Genomic DNA, 27,247 nt, shown 5'->3' with positions numbered 1-27,247 from the left:
AAAAAGAAAAGCTTGATCGGGAAACAAAAGAAGAAGAAAAAGGGAAAAAGGAAAAAAAGAGAAAAACGGGGTGAGACGTCATTCAGGTGCCCGTTGCCTCATTGTTCCATTGTCAGTCGGCCGATCTCGACCTACCCTCTCCTCTCTGTTTGTTCCTCGTTTTAGCAGTGTGTGTGTGAGCGTGTTTGAGCTTGTTTGCATCATGGCTCGGTGGAGATTATTCTCGATTGCTCTCGTCGTCACGACATTTTTTATCATTGCCACCGTGAATGCCCAACGACTCCATCACCACAACTCCATCACTCAACTTTTAAAAGATCCAGAACGGCTCGAAATCGTTCACGCCATGCTGAAAAAATACAAAGGTTAGTAAATTTTGGTCTGTTATCTTGCCGGCGTGTTCATCGCCATTTTTTATCTGTCACTGTCGTCGATTGGCCAATTAATTTCTTGTGGATTTGAACACACACAGCCAAAATCATGAAATCGCCTTTGGGTGATCCTGTCAACAGCATGGGACCCCCAGTTTGGGTCGGAATTTCTCCGCCATCACTGCCTAACGATCAAGAGTTCTTTTTGGTGTGTAACTCGACAAATTTGTTTCTCGTGTAAACAGACGTTACTTTGCTATTCATTTGCTTTCGAAATGAACAGAATACGAACGACACATTTATCAACGAGCCTACAAAACGCAATGGACACCACAATCACCGGTTAGTTCGATCAAGAAATGAGCCCTTATCTGAAGAGATTTGCAAAACAAACAGGTAATTCATTTGATATGGTAGCAAAAAGTTCATTTTCGACATTATTATTTTTTCGTTTCGCACGTCAAAGATACTGGAAGCAAATCAACGACACACGAGATATTTACGGACAAGAAGTGCGCATCGTTCACAGCTCAGAATATCGACAGGTGTGCAATAACTTTGGTGACATTTAGAATCAAAATGTAATTATTGCACATTTTTTCTATTCCAGTTTGCCTTCGTTTACGAGTGCATCAGAGAGGGGGAGCATTGTACAGGTAAATTTAAAATGTTTAGCAAGAGGTGTGAGTGCGCGATTAAATGATATGAATCGATCTTTACAGGCATATCGGAGCACCTACAATCGACCTGTGAAATGCGGCCCGGTTGGGCCAACATGTTACACGTCAAATTAACGACAGTCGACACCAGTTTGGCACCTCAGTGGGGTTACGTCGCTGTACCTCACCACTGCGCTTGCAGAATTTATCCTCGAGTCAATCCATTCATTCCCTAATTGCACGTATATATCAATTTGATTTTTAAATCGCCCCCCCCCCCCCGTGATGAAAAACACAAAATTTCAAACAATGTTTCTCCGCTGACAGCCCTACTGTGAAAAGAAAATGGGCAACAGCATTTATTATTCCCTTTCATTTGTGTTCATATTTTCGATGTCATTTGCCAATCTCGTTCTTTGTAAAAATATCCGTAAGTTAAAAAGAAAAACAAAATTAGCATTGCAGTTTACACAACACACACACGTTTATTGGTGGGATATGAATTCGGTTATGTAGTTTGCGTGTTTTGAGTGAGTGTGCGTGTACATGTATATGTGCGAATTATTGATTTGTTCCCTGCTCTCCTTATTATATACAAATGATATTTCTAGATGGTCTCATTTACGGTGGTCGACTTACACCCCTATCAGTTCCAATAATACGCCCTCATCATGATTTGTTGATTTGAATTGAGTTAAGGAATAAACATATACAATCAACGAAGAGATTTCTCTGGTTTCTTAGCGTATACCCCACATACCACCCAGCAAATAAAAAAAAAGTCAATCAATAAACGTCAAATGACTGCGTAGGTGGAAAACAACAGCCCCCCTACTTTCGGCTTCAAAGAATAATCCCTAGAGAATCTCCCAAGCGATTTCTGATAAGCTCGCTTTTTAAAGACGGAATGTCACATACGAATTCCTTCAGCAGAGTGAAATCGTTCCCCAGTCGTTGAGACAGCGAAGCTAACGGAACGTGGAGCTTTTGTCAATCGTTCCAGATCAGTGAAGCAAGTAGACTCTTGGTTTTATCACCGGAAGTTGTATCAGTTTACATAACTAAAAATGTCTCGGTGCGGACTACTGATTGAATGTGCTGATCGTGAGCACATACAGTTGCCTTTGACGGGAGTCTCCATCGTAGCCGAAATAATCGATTTAGTGGCTAAAGTCTCAATTGAGCAACGCTACGTCAACAGAGAAAATCACCCTATAGAAGCCATTTATCTTTTCCCTGTTGACGAAGGTACGAAACAATTCCAACTCGAGATTCAATTATTGACAAACTTAAACGACTACAGTCAACTTTTAGGGGCTGGAGTGTGTCACTTCACGGCCGAAGTAGACGGACGCAGCATCGAAGGTGTCGTCAAGGAAACAGAAGAAGCCCGAAACGATTACGACCAAGCGATTCAAAGTGGCCATTCCGCATTTTTGGTAGAAGAGAAATTACCGGACGTATTCAAGGTAACAAACAATTACCACTCTTATTATTTTAGAGTTTTATAAACTTACGAATTTTTAAACCTTTTCCGAATTGGTTAGGCAAAAGTTGGCAATCTGGCCGCTGGATCGGGAGCGAAAATCCGCTTGACTTACGTCACAGAGTTAAAAGTAGAAGGAGGTGAAATTCGATTTTATTTGCCGACTACCATCGCCCCTAGATACGTTCCTCCCACCGATCTTTCCAGCGCTACAGCAGAGCTGGCTTCAATCAACTATACACAGTTAGTTTGAACATTTTGCTTGCCAGTTCGATAAAGATTTTCTCGTTTGTGTTTATAAAATCAGGACAAATCAATATCAAGTCGAAATTAACGTTACCGTACAAACGGCATCCATCATTAAAAAGATTTATTCGCCAACGCACAAAATCGATGTTAATCACAATGTCGGTGATAATGTAAGTTGAACGAAATTTTACAAATTGTTTCTCTAATTCTACAATGTGCCGCTTTCGAATAGCCTATGAAGGCAAAATTGCAATTGTCCGAAAAAGTGTCATGCATGGATCGCGATTTTGTCATTTACGTTGAAGTTGCTGAACCGCATCAGCCGCGACTTATTCACGAAGTGAGATCCTATCGGCTAATCGAAAACTGTTTGAAATTTACCCGGAAAAATCATTTTTTTTTTTAAATATAGAAATCCAAAAATGGAACTTCGGCGCTGATGCTCAGTCTGGTTCCTAGTTTCAAACTAGACGAAATGAAAATTGAAGCGATATTCGTCGTGGATCAATCGGGTTCTATGCAAGGTCCAGGAATTGTGGAAGCTAAGCGGGCACTTAAGGTAAATATGCTACACTTTTAATTATTACCATTTGCTGATCAACATTTCCCCCCTAGCTGTTCCTTCACTCTTTGCCCATCGATTGTTGCGTGAGTAACGTTTACGGCGGTTACACAATTTTCAAATTTTTTTTTAACCCGCTTGAAATTTAATCTAAATCGATTAAAAAGGTTAATATCGTTGGGTTTGGTTCTACTTACAAACCCCTTTTCTCTTCAAGTCGAAAGTATGGCCACGAATGTCTGGCTCTTACCAAAGAATGCGCACAATGTAGACAGCATTTTAAAAAATCTCCCTCGCCCACTGTTATTAACTATTTTGTTATTTGATTTAAAAACAGTTCTTGAAGCAGACCTGGGCGGGACGGAAATTTATGACCCATTGGCATGGATATTTGAGCAACCGACGATTAACGGATATTCCCGCCAAGTTGTTGTACTTACGGACGGAGAGGTGTGTGTGTTTGAGATAATGATCACGTTTAAAACAAATGTCTTAACACAATAATTGCTTTCAGGTTTCGAATGTTAATAAGGTCATTTCTTTAGTCCGCTGTCAAAGAGGAAATGCTCGCGTTTTCGCTCTAGGTAACTAATTCTTTAGTCATGAGAAAAGTGTTGTGAATGTAGTGCTACAAACTATGACTTATGCATTAGGACTGGGAAGTAGCGCATGTCATTATCTGGTGGAAGGAATAGCACGTGCGGGCAACGGTACAGCTCTATTTGCCTCGCTGGAAGAACGTTTGGAGAAGAAGGTCATGCAACAGCTCCAAGACGCTCTGCAACCGGCACTTACGGGTAGACATACTTTATCAAATCTTATTACAATCATCAAACGAAAAATATGATAACAGATATCAGGATCAACTGGCAAGGTTACGACGAAACGGAGCAGCTGTCCCCCCCTTTTAATCCGCCCATTCAAACCGAAAAGACTTTGATGGGTTACGGCAAATCCCGCGAGAAACCTGTGACTCCGGCCATTTCCGAGAATCCAGAAATGAAACTGCGTCAGGCTCCGAGCGATAAAATGGTTTGTTATGCGGCAATTCCGAGAAAACGAGGGGAAAAAATTTGAATTTTTTGACGTAACCGTTTTTCTACTTCATATAAGATTCCGCCAGTGTTTGACGGCAGACATTTCATAGTCTATGCCCTTATAGCGCAAGGTGCGCACATTCCGGAGTGGGTCGAAGTCGTCGGATCCGCACCTGTTGGTCCCTTATTACTGAAAGTCAATCGAACCAAGCCAAATTTCGAGGAAAGTCAACTGATTCATCGGTAAAGGGATATTTTAATTACTGGGGAAATGAAAATTCTGTTAGCTGCGATTTTACTGAAATTTCAAATTAATTTTTAAATGTGTTTATGCAGTTTGGCCGCTAAAAAACTGATCCAGGTTTTACAGGAAAGAGGTGACGATTTAACAAACAAAAATGAAATTATTCAACTTGGCTGTCAATACGGTGAGCAAACAAGAGATCCTCAATTGTGCAATTCATTAAAGTTTAATAACTTTAGGATTGGCATCAAGATACACGTCCTACGTCGCCGTGGATCCGAAAGAACAAAAAGAATTGAAAGATTCGTGGATGGTAATGAAATCACGAGACATTCCCGTTCAAGTAGCTCACGGTTGGGGTGGTTTGAGTCAAAATTTCATGATGACAGACTCGGCGAACCTAATTACGAAACCGAGAGTCGAAAGATGTCTCTTGCTCGGCGACGGAAGCTCAACAGAGTCGCCTACATTCATGACGTTTAGCTCTCCTCTCGAGGGCCGACCGGTGAGTACTGGCCATCATACAAATACTTTTGAAACGCTGCCCCATTCAGCGCTACTCAGTGACGACGACAAGTGCATATTGCTGATTTCCACTCAAAATTATGACGGATCGTTCCCTATGGAACATGAACTCGCTCAGCTACTGCATACTAAATTGGAAATTATTAAACAAGGTACGGTCCAACTTCCGTTGTTGTATCTTTTTGAATTGATAAATGCATTAATCGTTTGTAAATTTTGTCGTAATAGCGGGAGAGAAATGCTGTTATTCAGAGACAGTTTGGGCAACAGCAACCGCGTTAGCCTATTTGTCGTTGGCTTTGCCTAAACTAAAGGATAGTTGGAAACTAGCTGCCAAGAAAGCTGAGAAATGGATCGACTCGCATGAAGGATTTAGCAATCGTGAACATCGTAAATCTTGCATTGAAGAAGCATATCAGTTTGTTAGGTCTAGATTGTTTCTTTAAGAGTTTCGACATTTACTGTTGATACTTTGAGACCTCAATGTCTTATCTTTATTCAGATGCAACATTAGTGTTCGGCAGTGGTTTAAAATCGGTTACAAATTCTGTATTTTTAGTAATAACAAAATTGGTCAATCAAATTTGAATTTGAAAATATCAAGGTTAAATTTAGATATTCAGTTTCAAATATAAAAAAATGAAACATCGGTTGCAACATATTTGACGTTTCAATTTCATCACTTTTATGATAAAAGTGATAACACAGAACACACAAACAATTCGCCCAGAACTTTCCGAAAGAATATCGTTTACTACCATGAATAAAATAATTTCATCCACCCAATGAATATCACGGCACTTCTCTGATAACGTACATCCATATCAGTTCAAAAGATGGCGCTTGTTATGAGTCACGAAGTAAACATGCGAAAACATTACCAGGTGCCTTATTTTTAGTGAGCCATCCCTAATGTCACAATCAGAATTTTGTTCACATTGCGACACATCTTTTTATCAGCCTACGATAGCGCAACACTTTCAGTTCGCTGCCACTCCTTATCTGAGATTGGTGAAGTAAAGACCGTGATAACTTGGTATAAGTTTAGCGAGACGCAGAACGACAAATATCAGTTCTACTTTGGCATTCCCTGGCATAACTATTTGGCGATCGGTGCAACCTTGTCATAATCTTCAGAGTCCAGCATTTCCTGCAGTTCACATACAACCGGAACCGTGTGAATAAAGGAAAAAGGCAAGCAGAAATCTTAATGGCTCAGTCATAAGAAAAATTCATTTATGGTCAAAATTTTGCATTGTCTTCACTCTAGAGTATCCAATTAAAAAGAAAATGCATGTTTGCGGACTTCTCATTGAATGCCCTGGTCGTGAGCCCACACCAGTGCCATTGACAGGAGTGTCTGTCCAAGCGCGTATCATTGATTTGGTGGCCGAAGTGACAATTGAGCAACGTTACGTCAACAGGGAAACTCAACCTATCGAAGCCGTCTATCTCTTTCCGCTTGATGAAGGTATTAAAAGGAGCGAAGCTATTGAGTGACATAGAAACAAATAAATTTGAATTTTTCAATAGGAGCCGGAGTGTGTAAATTCACGGCTGAAATAGACGGACGCAGCATCGAAGGTGTCGTCAAGGAAACGAAAGAAGCACAAACCGATTATGAGGAAGCGATTCAAAGTGGCCATTCCGCCTTTTTGGTTGAAGAGAAATTACCAGACGTATTCAAGGTAATTTATTTTCCGCGATCATTCATTTCCTAACTTTAGCAAACAAGGCTAATTAAATTTTTAATTTTAAAATTAATCTCGAATTGACAAGGCTAAAGTTGGTAATCTGGCCGCTGGATCGGGAGCGAAAATCCGCTTGACTTACGTCACTGAGTTAAAAGTAGAAGGAGGTGAAATTCGATTTTATTTGCCGACTACCATCGCCCCTAGATACGTTCCTCCCACCGATCATTCCAGCGTTGCTAAAGACTTGGCTTCCATCAACTATACACAGTTAGTTATTGCTTTTTATCACGCAATCCAAATCCCAAGATAGTATTTTAAAACATTAACGTTCTTCTGAAAAGGGAATCTCATTACCGAGTTGATTTTAATGCTACAGTTCGAATGGGATCTGCCATCAAAGAAATACGATCCCCAACGCACAAAATCGCCGTTAGTCACGATTCTGTCAACAAGGTAATTCCCTATATTTCAAACTAAAATCAGTTCTTGTTTTAACTGTAAATTGGTTGATTTTGAACTGTTGTTGATGCTTCATTCGTTAGCCGATGGATGGAACCCTCAAACTGGACGACGTAGTGACATCTATGGATCGAGATCTTGTCGTTTACATTAAAGTAGCCGAGCCCAATCAGCCACGACTAATTCACGAGGTAAAAAATTTACAGCAAAATTTTAGTACATGACAAGAAAGTTAGGATTGACTCTAATTTATTGAATTAGAAATCGTCAAATGGAAGTACAGCAGTGATGTTAAGCTTAGTTCCTAGCTTCAAATTGGCCGAACAAAAAACGGAACTGATATTTCTTGTGGACCGTTCCGGTTCCATGGCAGGATCCGGGATTGAACAGGCTAAACAAGCGCTAAAGGTATTATTTTCTACATGGCATTAAAAAAAATTTGCGGAATTTAAAGTTTGTTTTTTAAATTTACAGCTATTCCTTCATTCGTTGCCTACGGATTGTTATGTAAGCATTCAGTCGCAATTTTATTAAATTGAATTTTATTCGAAATAACAATATTGACTCATCCTTCAATTACAATTGAAAAAAAATATATATAACTTAAAGGTTAACATTGCGGGTTTTGGATTTTCGTACGAAGAACTTTTCCCATCGAGCAGAAAATACGACGAAGTTGTTTTGAACCATGCAAAAGCCTATGCTGAACGTAAGTTACAAATGTAAAACAGTTAAATTTTTTCAATTGTTATCATTCGCCTGTATTTCCTCATACCCGCAGAACTACAAGCGAATTTGGGGGGCACAGAAATATTCAATCCATTAGAACAAATATTTCAGAAACCCCCAATCGACGGCTATCTTAGACAAGTTTTCGTTCTCACAGATGGAGAGGCAATTAACTACATTTCACCTGTTACATTATTTTGAAATAATATTTTTCTATACAAAGGTGTCGAATGCAGACCAGGTTTTGGGTTTAGTCCGTCGCCATAGCGGACGAACGCGATTATTCGCCTTGGGTGTGTAAATGCAGATTCACGCAATCAAATTTGACCGTTTAAGCTTCATTTGTTAATAAATATTTTAATTGCAACGCAAACAGGTTTGGGAAGTAGCGCTAGCCATCATCTCGTCGAAGGAATGGCCCGTGCTGGTAATGGAACCGCCCTATTTGCCTCATTGGAAGAACGTCTGGAAAAGAAGGTCATGCAACAGCTCCAAGACGCTCTGCAACCGGCACTTACGGGTAGACAATCTTTTTCAAAAAATATGCAATTAATTATTCAAATTACCCTGGAGGTAATTACCAACAGATATCAAGATCAACTGGGAAGGCTATGATGAAACGGAGCAATCAACTACACCTGCTCAACCCGTTCAAACCGAAAAGACTTTGATGGGTTACGGTAAACCCTTGGTGGATCCCGAGGCGCCCGTTCCGCCGACCGAGAAACCAGAAATGAAATTACGTCAAGCGCCTTGTGACAAGATGGTTAGTTATATTATTTCGACCTTGTTTACGCTGCCAGATAACATTGAAATTAAATTTCATTAAACAGATTCCTCCTGTTTTTGATGGAAAACATTTCATAGTGTATGCCCTTCTAGCGGACGATGCCCACCAGCCAAAATGGGCTGAAGTAATTGCAGCTTCGCCTGTAGGTCCCCTATCGCTAAAAGTCCATTTAAACGAACAAAATTCCGAAGAAGGTCAACTTGTTCACTGGTAAGTTCCAGGATGTAATACAATGAACAAAATCATAGCTCAACAAGATTTTCTTTGGGGGGTGTTCTAGTCTAGCGGCAAGAAAATTGATTCAGCTTCTTCAAGATCGGGAGGAGAATGACAATGCTAAAAAAGAAATTATTCAACTTGGCTGTCGATATGGTAAGTAAAATAAACGAGAAATCTACAAGTACCATGACGCTAACGAGTCTAATCAATTTAGGTTTGACGTCAAGATACACTTCCTACGTCGCCGTGGATCCGAAAGAACAAAAAGAATTGAAAGAATCTTGGATGATGATGAAATCCCGTGACATTCCCGTTCAAGTAGCTCACGGCTGGGGTGGTGCAGCCTCACGCATGCGTCGTGGGGCTCCTGTGCCAGCTATGTCACAGATGGGCTCAGGACCGTCGTTATATAGTGCGCTTTCGTCTCTGACTATGCCCCAGATGGCCTGTACCACTTTTTCAGCGCCTCCGCCGATGGCCATGCCAATGATGTCAAACCGGGCTCCAATGATGAAATCGATGATGAGATCTGTAAACCCAGTCTTTTCTCTGGATGACCCCGTGCCGAATGGAATCGAAATGGAAAGCCTATGCCGTAATGCCCCCGCTGATGAAAGTCTGAGTTTTTTGGGCGGAAGTACGCACAGAAACCAACCGCAAGAAAACACGGACGACGACAAGTTGATGAAACTTGTCTCGAGTCAAAATTTCGACGGATCATTCAAACTGGAAACTTCCATCGCTCAGCTCTTGGATACCACGACGGATGACATCACACAAGGTATTTTTAGCCACTTTTCATTGACCAATAAAATTCAATATTGACTGACACATTACCTTTGCAAAATGAACGCAGCTGGACAAAAGAGTTCGTACCCTGATCAAGTATGGGTGACTGCTATCGCTTTAGCTTACATGACCCTGGCTCTGGCTCAGCTGCAAACCTCCTGGATGTTGGTGGCCAAGAAATCCGAAAAATGGCTTCAGTCCCAACATTTGGCGGACCAAGACGCTTGCAAGATGGCAGCCCAAGAATACGTTAAAGCAAAATTGCACTTGTAAAATGTACTGAAAAATCGTGTTCAATCCACATTCAATTCAAAATTCTAATCACGTTCAATAAATTTGATCAACTATTGGCAGATGGCGTTTGAAATTTATTTGTGCGTTGACAAATAATAAACTTGATTGAGAATAAAGATTGATATTATAAGACAGCAATGAATGAGGCAACAGATGCTGCCAGCTCGTTAGATAACGACAAAACGACCAACATCAGTCACCTTTTTCTAAGACGACAAATTGTGAACAGCGAAGAAAATGTCTCAACAAGAAAAGCTCGTTTTTTTGAATTGGATGGCATTAGTCTCGGGAGTAGCGTGACTCCTTCCGGTTAAGCCAGATGGCGTCCCGCCACCCGAAAAATCTTCACCTCGGCACGTCGCGACGTCAAGAGCCACACAGAGAGAAAAACTGATGGTGGTGGGTGTTTTCATCTCGGTCCCTTTCTCTTTGCGGTGCGTCAGAGACGTGAGAAGACAGATATGAACGCCTCCAATACAAAACGGTCGTTTCGAGCAGACAAACAGCCTGGCTTGTTATTCTACATACATATTCAAAACTGTTTTGAGGAGCAACAACAACAAAAACAACCATAAGCGGGGGGAAAGAAGGCATACACACACGTGTGCCAACGGCATCGCTCGTAAATCACTTTTCTTTTTGTTTTTGTTTTCAAAAGGACGCCGGTTTCTGCGTCGTCCTCGGCACTGAATACTGAACGCTTGTTATTTTTTGATTTCCAGGATATCTCACTCAGTGTGACTCCAGGCCCCCTCTCGTGAATGTGCCATCTTTTTTCTCCAGATCGTTTAACGTTTCGTTTGTTACTTAAAAGGAAGAAGAAGAAAAATGGATTCAAACTGGCATCGATGTTTTTAAAAACTTGTTGATCAAAGTTTACGAGCTAGAACGCAAAAAAAAAAAGGTTGTTTACGACTGGCTAAAAGACTTTTTTAATCTCCTCTGACAGGTTTAGCGACTCAAGGCAATGGGCGAATAATTAAGGGTGTAGATAATTCCAGATATTTTTTGTTGGCGTCGAGAAATTTACGCAACAAGTGAGAAAAAGTGTCGAGATGACATTGTAAAAGCCCCACCCATTTAATTTAGAAAGGGCCACAAAAAAACGAAACGAAATTGACACACACACACACACAGATTGACAGAGGTGTGTATTGTCCCAGGTGTTTCCAGCTTCCGGCCATCTGAATCTTTGACCTTAACAATCAAACGCCCATCTCAATTGAATAACCGACCGAGTGCTCGTCGACGAACGTGATTGACACACATCTTCTATTGCGTGATATAATTATCATGTGTTACCATCATCTCAACCTCGAGCTCACGATGCACTAGATCGTCGTGACGCTTCCAAGTGCCACATCTCTCACCTCCTTCGAGACGATAAAAAGTTCCAGATTCATTTCCGTTTGTCTAACACGGCGACCTCTGACCCCCACCACTTCTACCACTTCAAACTTCGTCATAGTTTGCCCGGTAGCTGGCGTATCTCCTGCCGGTTAAAAATTATTCACGGCGGTCCTCTCAAACAAAAGGGTGGATCAATGCAGACGGCGGCGGCGGGCGAGAAAAACTCGACACGGAAAATAGAACAAGAGTGCGAGCGACTTGTCTCTTCAAAATGAAGAAACTGGCTGGCTGATTTGCACATTGCGTGACAAGAAACGGACCAGAATAGCTAAACGAGAAAGGCAGGAACTGGAACACACGACGGCTAGCTGTTGTTTCTTTAAGAAAATGTATATTTGTTATTCTTTTTTTTTTCCCTCTCTTTTTTGAATAAAACAATGGATTCCCGTTGGAGGTCATGCGTGAAACAAGTGGTGACTACATCACGACACGGACGGCTCCAACTCTACTAACATGACTCGGTGAAAATGAACGAGAAACTGATTCATTTCGAGATCAATCTGTGCGCGTGGGGCTTGGCCAACAACCTTGCAGCGCGTGCCCAAGGAAATCAACGTAGAATAGCGTATAGATTGTACATATTATTGAGAAAAAGAGTGGGGTGGTGTTGCAGCAACGTGTCTGTCTAAATATGGCCAAAAAACGGACGGACCGATCGACAGACGCAGCAGCAAACATATAAAGACGAAATAGTCGAACGTGTTTTTTTTACGATTATCGGCTGCTTAGTTGATTGTAGCGATTGCACACATCTAGATCGACCCGACGATAATCCATCTTTCGAAAAAAAGAACTTTGCTGGCTGTTTTCAAATGTCGAAATAAAATAGAACAATAATCCCTCCCGATTTGAGATAAGCTGTCGGTTTTATTTGGGTTTGCGCAACGACGATCAAACAGTGAAATTCCCAATTGAAACGAATGATCAAATTGCTATAAAAACAAAACATTAGACGCGACGCCCCGCTGGGGTGGTGTTCCTTCTCTCCCGTGTGTTGTTAACACGCTCGTCTCGTTTCCTTTCATTAATTTTGATTCGATTGTTTAACGGTCGGTTTAAAAAGGAATTGAACGGCAATACGGCGGCGGTGTGCAGGTGGGTGTATCTTTTTGGCATCCATCGCCGTATACACATCGAGGCGGGGTTGAGGAAAGTTTTCAATCTATAAGAGATGTGAAGAAAACCTCGCTTACCCACACACACACACGTGCATAAGAGAATTTGAATGCCCTTTTAAGGAAACGTTTGGGAATGGGGGCTGATTCACCACCCGAGATAACTCGGCCATTGCTGTGACAAGCTCCCTGCTGCTGGTGGCTGCGCTCTCTCTTATTACACGGTAGTTTATTATAACTCAAAATGATTTTTCGACGAAATGAGAAAGAAATTTCCAGACGAAGGGATATATAGGAGGGGCTCGCCTGTTTTCTAGTTACCGAGTTGTCTGTCAAAATAAGATGAACGCGGACACACACACAACAACAAAAAATCAAGAATAATCAAACGGAGGGACGAAGATGAAGACAAAATAAATTATAATGAATATTTATTAGATTTTTTGTTGTTGTTGTGTGTGTGTGTGTGTGTTTGAGAGTTATTTCCTTCTGGCTGGTATTAACTGCATTTGAGTTGGCTGGCGGGTTTACCACCATGTTTGATGGCAACCATTTCTCCGAGGTGGAGTTGAACGATGTCGGCGGGCTTTATATTCATTTGATTGTACCTATACAATCTCTACCCCCCTACCTGACTCCACTGTTGTTGCGGGTAATCGAATTCCGATAGTACCAAAGCCTTTCTATAAAGATTTATACAAGGGTAATCTTCCATTTCCATCGGATAAGCCCCCCAAAAAGAAAGATCAAAAGCCTATAACATGACACGATATCGATCGTTATTGCAACCAGGCAATATAGAGTTATAATATGAGGAAGAAGGCCCACGTCTTGATCATTTATGTTTAAATCTTTTACAAGAATTTCTGTTCTCTTCCCTCCATTCCCGTATAACCTCCCTCCTTATCCCACTACTGTGCTCTCTTTAATCTGCTCTTTATGGCTATGTTGGACGGCCGGGAGACCGCGACGGGAGGGCGAGCTGGGATGACGTCATGATAGTTTCTGCCTTGCGGGAATTTCTAGAATAAGTTGTGTGTGTGTGTAAGTCGTTGTTCGTCTATCTCACTCTCTCTTCTCCTCCTTTTTTTTTCCTTCTCTGCATTTCTCTATATGGACACAAGAGGTTTTAGAACCACCAAGTGGACTGGCGCCAGGTTCAGTTGCAATCGAGTCGTCCTCAAGTGAGCACACACATACAACTTGCGCACCGGCTCCTAGCTTTCTCTCTTTCACCTTTTCAATCTTGACCTCCCCGTTCTTTCCATCGCAATCGAAATCCCATCTTTCTTCAAATCTCTTTTCACGTTGGCCTTGTGGATTTTTTTTTCTGCTTTCCTGCCAACGAAACAACAATAACAACTGACTTCTTTGAATCAACACTGTTCGTCCGCGCAACCGCCATTTAAAAAACAACTCCTGGTGCCATCGATCCCGTCCCAACGCGGAAACCCAGACGATCGACGTCCACAGATAACCTCATTCTTTTAATTCATTCGTAAGTTAAAAATATTCAAACAAAAAAATTTAAAAGAAAACAACAAAAATTACCAATCATACCATAATTGTGGTCGAGTGACCGGTTTCACCCTGACCGGTAATATTTCTTGTTTCTTTTTTCCTATTTTCTTTTCACGAAAAAAAAAGGATACAAAGGAAATTTTTCGGCAGTTTTTATTCTTGGGCGTTAGCTCCAATCTAGGGGCGTAGAAAAATGATCAGCGAGACTGTGCGACAAGTGCGTAACAGCTGAGAGAATGTGTCGAGACTTAAGAAAATTTACAGCCAACCTTATCAGTTATTTGTGTGTGTTAAAGCTGGGGGTTTTAGAAAAAAAGGGGCTTTTGATTAGCTGTAAGTTGCTGGCCAAGGCCGATGTGTTCCAGCAATAGCAACTCCTGGCTCCCGAGGCTTTATTTTTTCGTATAAGCTCTCCCTCCTTCAGACTTTGCCATGATTTACCATAACATCTTTCTTCAAAAAGGTTTCTCTAAACAAGATTTGCTACGGTTTCTTAAATTTATTTTCGTCTATTATCCGACCCAATGTCTATCGTGACCAGACACGTGAGGCCCCGATCAGGTGACACACGACAGATAGAGTGCCATCGGCCGAGATCAATAAACAAGTCAAAAATTCAACAAAAAATATGAGAGAAATTGAGGGAAAAATAAAAATAAAAAAGAGAATGGTCGCCTCCTGTAATCCATTTATGGTAAGTATTTCCCCTTCCAGCTCGGTTGATCAAAGCATAGCCTACATATAGCATAGAGAGCCACGTCATCCACATTGCGCAACTTGTTTCATTTTTGCGAGATGTGACAGTTGGAACTAAAACGATAAATTTCTCGAGCGATGGTCGCCAGAGATAACGACACTCGTCAACAGTTGACAAAAGCCGACAACTTCCCGTCCGAGTTCGAAAAACTTGAAACAAAAGTCGACTGATGCTTTTCCGATGGATCTTTGACCGTCGTCAAACAAGACTTTGGCATGAAGCATTTGAACGTCATCAAGACAAGTTTCTCATCAAACATTCGAAACATTTGCAATGGGGTCGAATGCGATGCAACTCGTTTCTCAACTTTACGCAGAAATGAGCCGAGCTTTGATATCATCAAAAATAAGAAGAAGGGAGGGGGGAGAGAAAACACCTTTCTTGTCATTCTTTTGTATGTTTTTCTCCGACTCACGAATCCTACTCCCGAAAAAAGTACCGTTGGCTCCCGGTGCGTATTGATCAAACTGCAGTCGGAGAACAAAAAACAAACTGTATACGACTATACCTGGCCAACATGTAAAAGAATGTCAGGCTCCCAGGTGATTGGAAATTGTGTAGGAAGGGGTTTTTTTTTCTCAAAGGAGGGTGGTGTGTGCAGCAGCAACTCCATCATCACGCTGTAGAATAATACATCCCGCCATCTTTAACGTTCGTGTTTCTTGTTTCTCTTTTTCTCAAATCGGACGCTATCCATTACGACGGGCGCAGGGAGGATTTGACAGATCGACTGTATCAACAACAACAACAACATGTCGCCGGCTTTGGTCAACGGTAGCGGAGGAGGCGGAGGAGGATCGACCGGAGCCTTGACGTTAAGGCGCGGACCGATCGCCGCAGAGTTCCAAGGACCCGGACCAGCGGCCGTTTCCCTGCCCTCAACCATCGGTAAGAACAACAACAATTCAACAAATAACATAAATTCCTATTATCATACACGTTCATCTTGGGCTGTGCTGTTGTTCGCCTATAAGACCTCGACACGCCATGGGTATTAGAAATACAAATGCGGTATCGTTAGATGCAGTGACCCCCCCCCCTTTCTTATTCGACCATTCATGACGTGGACTGATCGAGGACGTGGATATCAGACACTTTGAAAAAGGAATAGGTCCACCACGCCGCCATTTCTTTACCTTTCACTCATTCCGCGCTAATTAAAACCATCCATTTATTTCTGTATAAGTGCATCATCGAAAATCTGTATAATCTCGTTACGGATTCGGCCCATGGACTTTTATAGCTGGGCCCCTCGAGGCTATTACCAATTGGGCAATAAAGATGAGCAAGATCGATCAAAATGAAACAAAAAATATCAATTCGCATGATGAAACAACAGAAACGTGGCACTCCCCACAAGCGATGAATATGCGTGAAAATAGCACGACCAAAATGGTGTCGTGAAATTACATATAGAAAGAAAAGAAAACAGTGACTTACTACTTGACGACTGGTGGTGGCCCATAAACGGTGATGGGGTGATTCGAAAATGGCGCCAGGATAATCTCACGTGGAAATAATAAAAAAGCAAATCGCCTTCGCCTTCAGCACAAAAGTTTACTTTTTGGCAACTGGGTTATTATTATTGCTGCAAAAAACGCGGTCAGATTGAAACACACTTGGAAACACACACGAGGTGTTGTTGTTCGATAACAAAGCCGTTTTGTCATCTTCACAATTGGCCTGGATTTCCACAACATCTGGCTTGAAAGTTCATCTGTTGCCATTAAAATTGTTTGTTCAACCAACTCGGAAGTAGAAGAGAAAAATGTAGACCACGTTTTCATTTCTTTTTATATTTCTCACAACATCGACGTCATCAGAAACAATGGGCAACTGATTAAAAACTGGCCCGAGCACGTTGTTCACACAGCGTTGCTGTGGTATTTAATGTTATCAGTTCTAGAATTTACAAAATATTTATACTTGAACAGCAAGATAACGAGCCTTTTAATTGTTCCGCAATCCAAACTCTTAAATTCCCACGGAAACATGGTCAATTAAAACAAATATTTAATCGTGACTTTCTTTTTTGACAAGTCCCAAAGCCACTTAAGATTTCGTTGACAACGTAGCATCGGTTGTTGTTTTTATCATCTCGATCTTCAAAGCAGAAAATACATATACAAGTTTAAAAAAAACTAAAAACAGAAAGAAAAACATCAGGAAACAAAGATTTAATAGTGGAGAAACAACACAGCTTGTAGTAAATCTAATAAGGAGAAGGGAGTATTCATTTGCTGCGTGTGGGTTGTGGCCAGGTGAGTCACGCAACGACTCGGTCTGTCTGGGTCTTTCTCTCTCGGTTCTTTTTTGTTGTTGTTGTTTGTGTGGCTGCATTTTCTTTGGTGAGTCTCTTCACCTTGATGAATCCAGTGTACCGTTTTCATGCAGAGAGAGAGAAACTGGGTACATAAGTGATACGTCATGGTCAGAGAGTTCGCCCACTGGAGACGCCGTCTCTTTGCTTGCATAGCGTGAAAAAATTAGAAAAACAAACAAACAGCCAACCAAATCACACCTCATAAGGGAAATAGATGAAACTCAAGTCAAAAGACAACGCAGACATTTAATCTAGTCAAACAGGCTTGTGGTGCTTTCATTGTTAGTATAATTGCCTTATTCGTCGAATAGTCTTCGGTGTACACAACAGCCCGTGCCACCGCGGTCACGTTTTAGTTTTCTCGTTGTCACTTGGCATTTTGTTTAATAAGGCTTCACCAGCAGCAAGAAGTCTTTCTCATCTTTCAACCATTCATCATATTTTGAAGGATTTCGTACCCGTCCCGTCTAAAGAAAACGAAATTCGACTTTTAAGAGATGTGGACATAAACAAAGAAAAGAAACGAGGAAATAATAACTAACTCATCATTCAATTTAAATTACAGGTAAAAGCACCAGCGAATCCACTAAAGGAAGGGCACCGGCTTTCAGTTTTGGAATTAGGTAGTAAAAAAATATTTTCCAGTCTTTTCTTTCACGCAAAGTAATGAATGTCTACCATATCAAAGGATGATTAAGACTTAATTTTTAATTTTTTAAATTCTTTAATGAAGGCACAACCCGGGAAAGACGAGCTTGGGTCCCGGTCCCGGCCAGTACAACGTCGCTCGACTTCATCACAAAGGTAACCGTCATTATCTTACATTTTTGTTCCTCCGTTTCTTTTTGCCGAAATTGTCTGACAAATATAAAGCCCCCAAAAACCATTTCATTCGCTGCATACAATGTAATCTGACGAAGACTCCTAATCTGGTAAGTGCCCTCATTAGACTACAACTTGCACTGCAACCTGTTACAGTGTGCAAGACTCATTTTGACTGGCTTCTATTTTCCTACGTTCTTTTTGTTTCACTTTGTATCGTGGTAGATTATTAGATTTGTCTGTGTGTGTGTGTGTTTGTTTGATCTTGCCTTTTATAAAATTACATCTGGCCTTGGTCCTTCCGTTCTCGTCATACTTTATTGGTCTTCTCCTTTTTTCTTTTCTCTGTGTTCCTCGTATCATTTTAGGTAAAGATGACGGTCCGGCTCCTTCCATCAGCGGTCGTCCGAAGGAGAGTAGACACGACATCACGCCGGCACCGGTATCCTTTTGGTTTTTTCTCCTTTTTGTCTATCTATTTTTAGTTGCCATTTCTAAAAATGTATTGACTTGACAGGGAGACTACAATCCGGAGAAAGGAGGAAAGTTTGTCGGAGAATCGTCGCCGAGTTTCACGTTCGGGGCTAAAGTGAAGGACGAACGCAAAGACAACCTTCCAGGTAGGACAATGTTAACATACACATAATGTCGTATATAACAACACGATTACGTGCTGTGCAGCTTTTATTCAAAAATTGATGCGTCAATACCGTATTTCCGCTGCTTCGACACACACATAACTATTTTCGATTGCCGCATTGGCAATCGAAACGAGTTCCGTGACAGTCGTTACGGGGCGAAATCGATTCCGTCTTTTGAACTCTTCTTCTTTGTCTGGGCTTGATACATTTTGTGTGTTTTGGTGACTCGTGTCGTGCCGTCCTGCGTGTGCTTCCCTACCACTACTACTACTTTGATCCTTGTGCTGAAACAACGTGCACAGCTCCAAATGCCTATTCTCTGCCGCCTGCCTTGGGTACCGGGTTGGCTCCCGCTTTTTCCATTTCTGGACGAGGCAAGTCACCAATCGATGAACGCGTTCTCAACCCAGGTCCAGGTGCCTATGAGTCGGGCAACCAGGACAAGTACAAGGCCCGTTCGCCGTCCTACTCCATCTCCAGCCGCACCAACATACCGACAGACCAAACTCAAAAGCCAGGCCCAGGGGCGCATTCGCCGGAAAAGGTGAGACTTTTTTTTGTAAACTTCACCTGTCCCAAACTTTTTTCATCCCGTAAATTACACACAACCCGGACCCCCTTTTTTTTGCCACTAAAAAACCCATCCGTCCTTATCTGTGCGTCTTTAACGAACTTTGCCCCGCCAAATTCCTTGAAGTAATTCAACTTTTACTTTTACGGTCTCAAACTCATCTTGTTCCCGTGTTTTTTGTGTTTTATTTGACCTGTACCATCAAATACAGATAAAGCAGGAGTCCAGTCCCGCTCACACCTTTGGCATGAAGCACTCGCCCTACTTAGGCAAGCTGAAAGGGTTGTGAAGGTAAAGGCGAAACACCAACCGTCGAGGGGCGTGCCGACTCTTACGAGGATGACTCGACTTCAATCAACGCCAATCTTTCCCCCCTTCTCTTCTACACTGTGTCTCCAGCAGCCGGTGTGTACGTGCGTGCATATCAAATTCAACGTCGTGACATAACCTCTCCCTTAGACTTGAATCTACTTCAACAAAAATTGAAATTCCCTTTTGAAAAACAAATTTTTCCGTTTCCTCGCGCTTATTCCCCAACTGATGGCTCCCCCTTGCCAGAAATGCACATTCCAACATAAGTTATGTGAAACATTGATGACTTTGGTCCAAGCTTTAGACGTGCGGTACTTTTTTTTTTAGTAGATTGCAGCAGATGCTCTACCGAGTTTTTATCGTCTTTTTCTCCCTCCTCTAGATCTTCCTTTTTTTCCTTTTGTTAGTTTGTAAACATATAAAAAAAGAAACAACGTTAAATGCTAATTCTGACACTCGATCCCATCTCTTCTTCCTTCCCTTTATAGTTACATAGCCATTGTGCCTTTTGGTAGATTTTTACGATTCCTTATTCTGCATCATTGTAGTTCGCTCCTTTTCGTCTTGGGGATGGTAGTAGGTCAATGCCGCTTTACCAATTTTTGCAAACGTTTTATTTTACCTTTTTTTCCAATTTCTTTTTTTCTACTGTGATACTGCGAGGTAGTTATCGCTTCTCTTCCTTTCACCGACCAGAGCCCACCCATTTCGATTTTCAAAATAAATAAAACATCTGCGGCCATTCATAATGTCCTTCGACGATTCACTTTTCCTTGGAATCGGCAGGTCGGATGTTTTTCGGGTTTTTTTTTTTAAAGACACGCACCAAGACATACACACGTAACTGCGTATAAAAATAAAAAACAGCAAAAAAAAATCGAATAATTAGTTTTCTTAACTTGCGAGTTGAAATGATTTCACTTGTATTGGCCATATGTTGCGCTACATTAATAAACTCGCAGGTTGTTGACATGGAATTTCACTCTATTTTTTTTTCTTCATTTTATCTCAAGACTTCCTTGATCAATCAATCATTTCGATGGTTTCTTTCACTTAATTTTTAGCACAAGATTCTTATTGAAATTGTGTTTGTTTTTTGTTTTTTTTTGTTTCTTTTTGTTTAAATCGTGATCGAACTAGAACCAAACTGGCTATGAAACGAAAGCTAACGCAGAAAACTCGGGATAGAATTTGGAGCGCGGGAGAGAACACGCTAGGGCTAAGTTTGGTGACGGAGAGGGAAAACAAACAAAAGTTGAAGAAGAACGAATAAGAGAGAGTGATAAAAGAGAAATTAGAACCGAAACTACACAACTATAATTTCTGCTTATGTGATTTTGGTTTACGAAATCGCAAGTAACCGGAAAAGCAGAATTTTCTCTTCCTTTTTTTTTGCAACTGACAAAACAAATGGTGAAGAACGTCTTTCAGAAGAGGGGTGTATATGTAAGCGGAGTGAAACAGCAGAAAATGTGAGCATCACACAATTTGAATGGAAAAATTAATAAGAGGGAGGGAACAGAAAGGCGAAAACGAAAACAAAAATTGAAATTTCTCCTTTCCCTTGGAAGAAAGAAATTTTTGAATTAAGATATTCGCCAAGTTATAACCGTTTTATTTTTAATTGCATAAACTTGGGTTGGACTTTATTGGACGCCCGACTCAGTGGTATCGGAGAGGAACAACGGAATTTCATCGAAAAAAAAAGTTGGACCTAATTTCGAGGGAAACGAGAAAAATTAAATGTTTTGCATGCTGAAGTTATTCGAGAGCCACGTTTCACAAGAGTCACCCAGAAATAAAGAAGGTAAGGGAGAGGGAGGGAGCAGTGGAGGATACTGCCACAACGTAATATCCTGAAAGAGGGCGTAGATAATTCTGTTAACTGAAAAAGCCGGTGGTAATAAAATATTTCTTCGCCCCTCTAGCTCAGTTACTCAAATTCTTTTTTCGTCAGCCCATCTCGACTAGACGCCAAACATTCTTCGACGGCTTTCGACTGCGACCAGACAAATCCTTCGTCCCAATGATAGGAATTAAAGAACGTTCGCGCGATTTTGTCCGGATAATTCAATACAACCTGCCTGCCTACTTATTTGTAGCACTTGAAATTGACTTTCTCGAGAATCCCACATAATTATATGGCAAATGATGCTTTGATTCACAATTTAATAAGAAAAAAAAAAGGGAATAATAATAATTAAAAAAAAAGATTCACGACACCCAAGTTCGCACACTACTAGATTCTTTTGCTTATTTAATTTTGTAAAACACGCTTGAAGTCCCACCCCATCACAGTCGGTTCCTCGATGCGAACACGTTACAGTAGATTTTTTTTTGTTAAGAGAAGAAATATTGATATTTTTTTGTGAATTGTACGTTATTTTTTTTTTTACCTCAAACGATAGGAAGGGGGGAAGGGAAGAACCTCATTATGACTCCTCCCACATGCTTGGTTTTTTTCTTTCTTTCGTTATTTGTTCAGCGACGAAGATATAGTTGAGTGAGGGAAGTGTTAAAGAGAAACAGCAAAGTTGTAGCTTAACCAATTCGATGTCATTCAGGCATTGCCCACAGCTTCGGACGAGTCGCCATTGGTCTTGGAGGACGATACGCCATTGCTAGATACCGATGAACGAGGTGCCATTTTGAATCCTCGAGTACCATCCGGACCTTTGGGTTGGCGAAGCACATAGAAGCGGGGTCCGTTCTCGTCAACCGACATGGTACGTAGACGAGCAGCCAACCAATCTGGACGTTGGGTTTCCCTGTATTAAATAAAACAACAACCAATGATGAGCTCAAGAAATTAGATTAACAAAATTGTGTGCACTTACATTTTGACAATATTGCAAGCCGAAGATTTCCCTGTACGTTGGTTGGTAATGAGGACGAATTCGACGGTATCGTTGGGTAGAAGAGTTGCATTATCCTTCACTTCAGAAAGATGAAAGAAAAGCTTTTTACCTAAAAGTTTAAATTGAATTATTGATGATTCACGTTTAATTTGTAAACTAAGCATACCATCTTCCATTTCATAATTCAGGAATCCAAACTGGCCCTTGATAGCGTCAACTGTAGAGCGAAGCTTTTTACGAACAACACGTATACGAGTAGCTCTTTCTTTGCCGTCTTCAGTTCGTTCGATTTGGAATTGAACTTGATCGCCACGTTGGAGGAAATCTTTCTTGTTAGCTAAGCTCGTGATTCCAAATTCGTAAGACACTTCTTCAGCATCCACTAAGATAAATTATGTTGGGTTATTTTTTTTTTTTTTTTTATTGAACTTGAATCGCAAAAAAAGTCATTACTGTCAGCGCCTAGTTTAACTAGTCCCGCATATTGAGCTTGGTCGGGATTAACGTTTCTCAGTGGGCGAACGATAATACCATCCAAAATCTCTTCCTCGATGGCGTGTCGGGCAATGGTTCCTTTCTTCAACAACTTAACGTTTTCAGCAGATATTTTCCCCGACGAAGGGGTTTTACCTGTAAGAGTATACTGAACCTCGTGACCCAGGTCCAAAGAATCGGCATCCCCATCGAAATGACTACCAAAATAAATAGAATATGTCAAAGATGTCTTAACAAAAAAAAAAAAAAAAACTAAAACCCAACCTGTAGTGAAAGAATATCTCCTTATCGTGTGAGAGGTTTTCGATGAACCCGAATGTATCCTTCAACGACGCAATGAATCCCTTTTGAACTTTGTTCGCGTCTCCATTTGTATGTTGCGCATCGTTCTTGTTGTTCTCTCCATTCTCCGAAAACTTGTTACTGGATTTGCTAACTTGGGCACGCTGTATTATACGGATATTCAGACCGATGTGTTCCTTCGTGCGTTTTACTTGGGCCAAATCAAATTCAACCTAAAACAAACATAAAGATAAAAATATCGATTCAAGGAAATTCTAAAGCACGCGCTTACCTCATCACCCAGACGCGGGCTATTACGAACATCACATTCTCTCATCTGGAAGGGCACATGCTCCATTATTCCGTTCAGCTGGTAGGATACCAGCCCCATATCATCAGCTGACCTCTCTCCATTCACCTAAGTAACAATATATCATAGAAATTGTTCCCAGAAAATAGATAAGGCAATCGATCTTACCCGACTAGGACTGCGTTGAGCCCAACTACTTGACGGTTCTCTGGTAACAGTTCCAACTATGTTTCGCTGAGTTATCACTTCAAATTGCACACTTCCTGGGGGTAGAACTTTTATACGAACTGCGCTTTGCTTGTTGGGTTGCGTTTGATCCTTTAACAAGATTACATTAATTCCACTATATTAATTCCCGATCAATTCACTGATTATCTAAAAGAATTTTGCTACCTGTGACATGGTAAATTCTACTTCGGAATTTTGATCGACATCCTCGTCCAATGAAATTACTTCAGAGAAATGGAAAAAGACTCGAGCGTCCCTCTCGGCGCACTTGATGAAGCCATAACCTTCCTTGACAGCGGCTACCACACCGGTTTCACGTTTCTCACCCGAGACCACAAATGATTCGTCCTGCAACTCAATATTGGTGGCGCGTTCCAGTTTATCACGGCGATCAACCGCTACATTGAACTGGACCCAATCTCCATGCCTGGGGCATAATAAACAATGAGTTAAGTTTCATTATTGATCCATCTTGAAAGTGGAGTAGCAAGAAAAAAACATATGGAGGCCAACTAAATCTATCGATATACCTGAGTGTATATTCGCCCTTTTGATCTTTATCACCAAATGGAATTTCTACCTCCGAACGATCACGTCCACGATAGCGAAGTCTGCCAGAGAGTGGCTCCGTATTAAGAGCGGCAACATTTGCGCCGCGCTCCAAAGGTTTCAATACTTGGCCTTTCAGAGTTTCAGGGTTGACGTCTTCAAAGACGACAGTTCCGGAAGGCAACTTGATTATACTGCAAGCCACTTCTTTTCCCTAAACAGATAAAACAGCAAAAATTCAATTAGAGGTCTCGCATAATTCTTTCTTTTTTTTCTCTAAACGCAACGCACGTTTCGGGTTTGGATCGTGAACTCAACGTCGTCACCGAGTTCCATCGTGTCAGCAATGCCTTTGGCTTCAGAGAAATGGAAAAAGATTTCGCGCACGACATCACCACGTTCGATAAATCCAAAGCTCTCTTTCAGAGAACAAACCACTCCCTGGTAGCGAACTGGATGAGCCGGGTTTTCCAAGCGGATATAACGAGCTCCCAGGTTACCGCTTTAGAAAAACAGAGAACGAAATGTTAAGGCTATTAACATTATCATTTCGCGAAAGCATAAAGATACCTGTGACTAGTGGCAATTTGGAAGCTGACTTTATCACCAACAGAGAGTGTCACGTTTCCTTCCACATCATCCTTTCCATATGGCAAGAAAAAGCACTCGCCACGATTCTCGTAGCTTATGCGCCCTTGTTGGCCAGTTCCCAATTCGGTAGTGACAGTTCCAGTTACGCGCTCTTCACTCAATACCTGGTAGGACGATTAAAATAAAATAACAGCGTTGTCTAAAGTAAGAAAATGAATCATACCACTTCAGGAGCGATTTTAGAAACAGAGCTGGCAATCGGTTTCCCGTTCCTGCGATCGTAAGTCACTTCAAATTCAACAGGGTCTCCTATCTTCAAGTGTTCAATATTGCCGTCAAATTGACTAAAATGAAAGAAGAGACGAGCTTGGCGTTCGCAACACTGAATGAATCCATAGGAATGCTAAGACGAAACAAATAAAATCATTATAACATAACACTGACCAGGAAACAAATAAAATTACGTTTCATACCAGTAGTTTCTCGATAATTCCCGTTTCTCTACTGCCGAGATTGTTTGGAGAATTGGAACCTCCGTCACGATGCACGTTTCCATTGCCCACGTGAACAGCGGGCGAAGTCTTGATGGTATCCTCACTAAAAGCCGAATTAGCATTGAATGTGCCAATGGGAAAGTGCCCGATAGACGAAGATCCAAGTGTAGGTGATATTGAACCACCTTGGCCGTTGTTGATCGAAAATTGAGTGCTGGTAGAGTTCGTCTGCGAGGCAAAAAATGTTCCACTGCCAGAGTTTGAACGCCCGAATGATGAAAAGTTGTTGAACCCGTTGACTGCAGCTCCAGAAGACGACAAGAGGTTACTGCTGCTATTGCTGCCACCGTTGTAGCCGAATCCGAGGAGCGAAGCCGGAGCAGCGGACTTGGGAGAATAGAGAGATGAGTTCCATTGTGGATTCGTCGACATTTTTCTTCGCACTTTTTAGAGCGGAAGGTCGCCGAAGGGAAAGATCAGGAACAGAACTAGGTGGATGATTTCAGAATAGAGGATTTACACTAAGCACTCACAAAAATAGGAAGGAAATTCAAATGTTGGGCACACACTATACGTTTTTTTTTTGTTTGTTTTGTTTTTGAGTAAATTATTTTTAACTTTTTTTTTTTCTTTTCTTTTCTTAATGTACGACAACAATATCACAGATAAGGCAACGATGGTAAATTGCTTGTAAATTCCTAGCTCAAGAGATTGTTTCTGGTTACAGCTGGTTGTAACACTCTTTTGGTAACACAATGAAATTGAATGGTTTTATAGAAGACTTTAGTTGGAACTCAAAGTGTCACTGCAACCAATGGTTGAGGATAACCAGCAAACAAAAGGATGGGGATAACAAACACAATGAGGGGATGTGGGATCAACACCTGAGCCTTTTCCTTGATGGGTTGCTGTTAAGGGCTATAATTCCTACCAGCAATTACTCCCTTACCCTTAAAACAACCACACAATCACACTCACTTACACTGGCACACCAATTTGGGATACAGATATGAATGACAATAGTTCCAAAGAAGGTGAAATTCAAAAGGCCAATAGATCTGAACACAATATCTAAGGAAAGTTTTCTTTTGGCTTGAGACAGAGATATTTATGTTTTTCTTATGTGAGAGAGGGGAATAACACTAAACAATGAGCTGATGTTCAAGAACTGTAGATGGATGGGAGGCTTAAATATGTTAATGATGAATGTGGCTGTATTGTTTGCTGAAAGCACGCTGAGTCTTCAACTAGAAGTTATTTTCGATTTCAAGATGGTGACCAACTCTTTTGGGTGTAGGGTTCTTACAGTAATCTGAAAATACACAAAAACAATGTCACCAAGTGAAACAATTGTTCATGGTATAAAAATAAATAAAAAATTACAAAAATGCCAAGAGATTAAGGAACTAAATTACAATTTAAGTTGTGAAACAGAAAGTCCAAACTAATTCAAAATCCAACAAAAAAAGTGATCATGTCATATCAACGATTTTTGTCAAATCAAAGCCTTTGGGCTACTTTTGTTACTAAACATGCCACCGGAAAATAAGCGTTCACGTAATGCTATGGTATAAGCGTACAGTAAACGTTGTCGTGATAAAATAAAATAAATTCCCTCAATATTCTGTTATCGTTTATCGACAACAGGGATTATATAAAAATAACTATAAATACGATCACATTTGACGAACTAACACAAATCCAAAAATAATATTTCTTTACCCAACGCAACGGCACAGCAGACTAGCCGCCATGATACAACTTATTTGACGAAAGCGCCCCGCGTAGCGTTACAAAGTACTTCGAAGACGAAAGCGCCATAGTGGCCTTAGATGGTACTGATCTTAATATATTAATCTTT

General features: G+C 41.1%; 5 protein-coding genes and 1 long non-coding RNA gene across 9 annotated transcripts; 5 read left to right on the top strand and 1 right to left on the bottom strand.

The window, feature by feature from the left end:
- Window positions 1–43: 43 nt before the first annotated feature.
- Window positions 44–1,749, top strand: LOC124343332. The gene is made up of 6 exons (XM_046796649.1): window positions 44–365; window positions 473–579; window positions 655–767; window positions 838–916; window positions 982–1,027; window positions 1,094–1,749. Exons 1-6 carry the CDS (start codon window positions 203–205, stop codon window positions 1,264–1,266), a joined length of 681 nt encoding a protein of 226 aa, XP_046652605.1. The 5' UTR covers window positions 44–202; the 3' UTR covers window positions 1,267–1,749.
- A 244-nt stretch (window positions 1,750–1,993) lies between these two features.
- LOC124343164 (von Willebrand factor A domain-containing protein 5A-like) lies at window positions 1,994–5,749 on the top strand. Of its 2 annotated transcripts, none has more exons than XM_046796359.1 (16): window positions 1,994–2,278; window positions 2,345–2,499; window positions 2,578–2,759; window positions 2,824–2,935; window positions 3,007–3,105; window positions 3,178–3,324; window positions 3,381–3,413; window positions 3,495–3,594; window positions 3,665–3,777; window positions 3,842–3,911; window positions 3,981–4,124; window positions 4,181–4,359; window positions 4,441–4,607; window positions 4,701–4,792; window positions 4,848–5,285; window positions 5,362–5,749. In XM_046796359.1, exons 1-16 carry the CDS (start codon window positions 2,098–2,100, stop codon window positions 5,577–5,579), a joined length of 2,430 nt encoding a protein of 809 aa, XP_046652315.1. In that variant the 5' UTR covers window positions 1,994–2,097; the 3' UTR covers window positions 5,580–5,749. The 2 variants fall into 2 exon arrangements, with proteins under 2 accessions (XP_046652315.1, XP_046652314.1); XM_046796358.1 differs by having other exon boundaries at window positions 2,998–3,105.
- Window positions 5,750–6,009: 260 nt separating this feature from the next.
- Window positions 6,010–10,161, top strand: LOC124343162 (von Willebrand factor A domain-containing protein 5A-like). 2 transcript variants are annotated; one of them, XM_046796354.1, is made up of 17 exons: window positions 6,010–6,324; window positions 6,384–6,604; window positions 6,667–6,821; window positions 6,913–7,094; window positions 7,169–7,280; window positions 7,370–7,477; window positions 7,548–7,694; window positions 7,761–7,793; window positions 7,896–7,995; window positions 8,068–8,180; window positions 8,239–8,308; window positions 8,392–8,535; window positions 8,603–8,781; window positions 8,849–9,015; window positions 9,086–9,177; window positions 9,239–9,805; window positions 9,881–10,161. In XM_046796354.1, exons 2-17 carry the CDS (start codon window positions 6,424–6,426, stop codon window positions 10,084–10,086), a joined length of 2,556 nt encoding a protein of 851 aa, XP_046652310.1. In that variant the 5' UTR covers window positions 6,010–6,324; window positions 6,384–6,423; the 3' UTR covers window positions 10,087–10,161. The 2 variants fall into 2 exon arrangements, with proteins under 2 accessions (XP_046652310.1, XP_046652309.1); XM_046796353.1 differs by having other exon boundaries at window positions 6,010–6,327; window positions 6,404–6,604.
- A 343-nt stretch (window positions 10,162–10,504) lies between these two features.
- On the top strand, window positions 10,505–10,993 carry LOC124343421. The gene is made up of 2 exons (XR_006919255.1): window positions 10,505–10,729; window positions 10,830–10,993. It is a non-coding gene; the product is annotated as an uncharacterized LOC124343421 (long non-coding RNA).
- A 2,786-nt stretch (window positions 10,994–13,779) lies between these two features.
- Window positions 13,780–20,556, top strand: LOC124343325 (outer dense fiber protein 3-like). 2 transcript variants are annotated; one of them, XM_046796638.1, is made up of 8 exons: window positions 13,780–14,130; window positions 15,622–15,798; window positions 17,799–17,856; window positions 17,967–18,037; window positions 18,424–18,497; window positions 18,573–18,675; window positions 19,107–19,240; window positions 19,479–20,556. In XM_046796638.1, exons 2-8 carry the CDS (start codon window positions 15,663–15,665, stop codon window positions 19,554–19,556), a joined length of 654 nt encoding a protein of 217 aa, XP_046652594.1. In that variant the 5' UTR covers window positions 13,780–14,130; window positions 15,622–15,662; the 3' UTR covers window positions 19,557–20,556. The 2 variants fall into 2 exon arrangements, with proteins under 2 accessions (XP_046652594.1, XP_046652593.1); XM_046796637.1 differs by having other exon boundaries at window positions 18,999–19,240.
- Window positions 20,557–21,177: 621 nt separating this feature from the next.
- On the bottom strand, window positions 21,178–27,086 carry LOC124343148 (cold shock domain-containing protein E1-like). The gene is made up of 14 exons (XM_046796333.1): window positions 26,802–27,086; window positions 25,366–26,698; window positions 25,116–25,295; window positions 24,872–25,056; window positions 24,593–24,803; window positions 24,283–24,515; window positions 23,918–24,179; window positions 23,693–23,842; window positions 23,507–23,632; window positions 23,197–23,447; window positions 22,891–23,129; window positions 22,604–22,819; window positions 22,417–22,546; window positions 21,178–22,347 (listed from the first exon to the last, which is right to left on the bottom strand). The coding sequence occupies exons 2-14, from the start codon at window positions 25,816–25,818 to the stop codon at window positions 22,140–22,142; spliced, it is 2,844 nt and encodes a 947-aa protein (XP_046652289.1). The 5' UTR covers window positions 25,819–26,698; window positions 26,802–27,086; the 3' UTR covers window positions 21,178–22,139.
- Window positions 27,087–27,247: the final 161 nt, after the last annotated feature.

This window comes from Daphnia pulicaria, chromosome 6, assembly GCF_021234035.1.
Source record: "Daphnia pulicaria isolate SC F1-1A chromosome 6, SC_F0-13Bv2, whole genome shotgun sequence".
Classification (NCBI taxonomy): domain Eukaryota; kingdom Metazoa; phylum Arthropoda; class Branchiopoda; order Diplostraca; family Daphniidae; genus Daphnia; species Daphnia pulicaria.
Note: the sequence above shows the minus strand (reverse complement) of the source record. Positions and strands in the feature narration are given on the sequence as shown.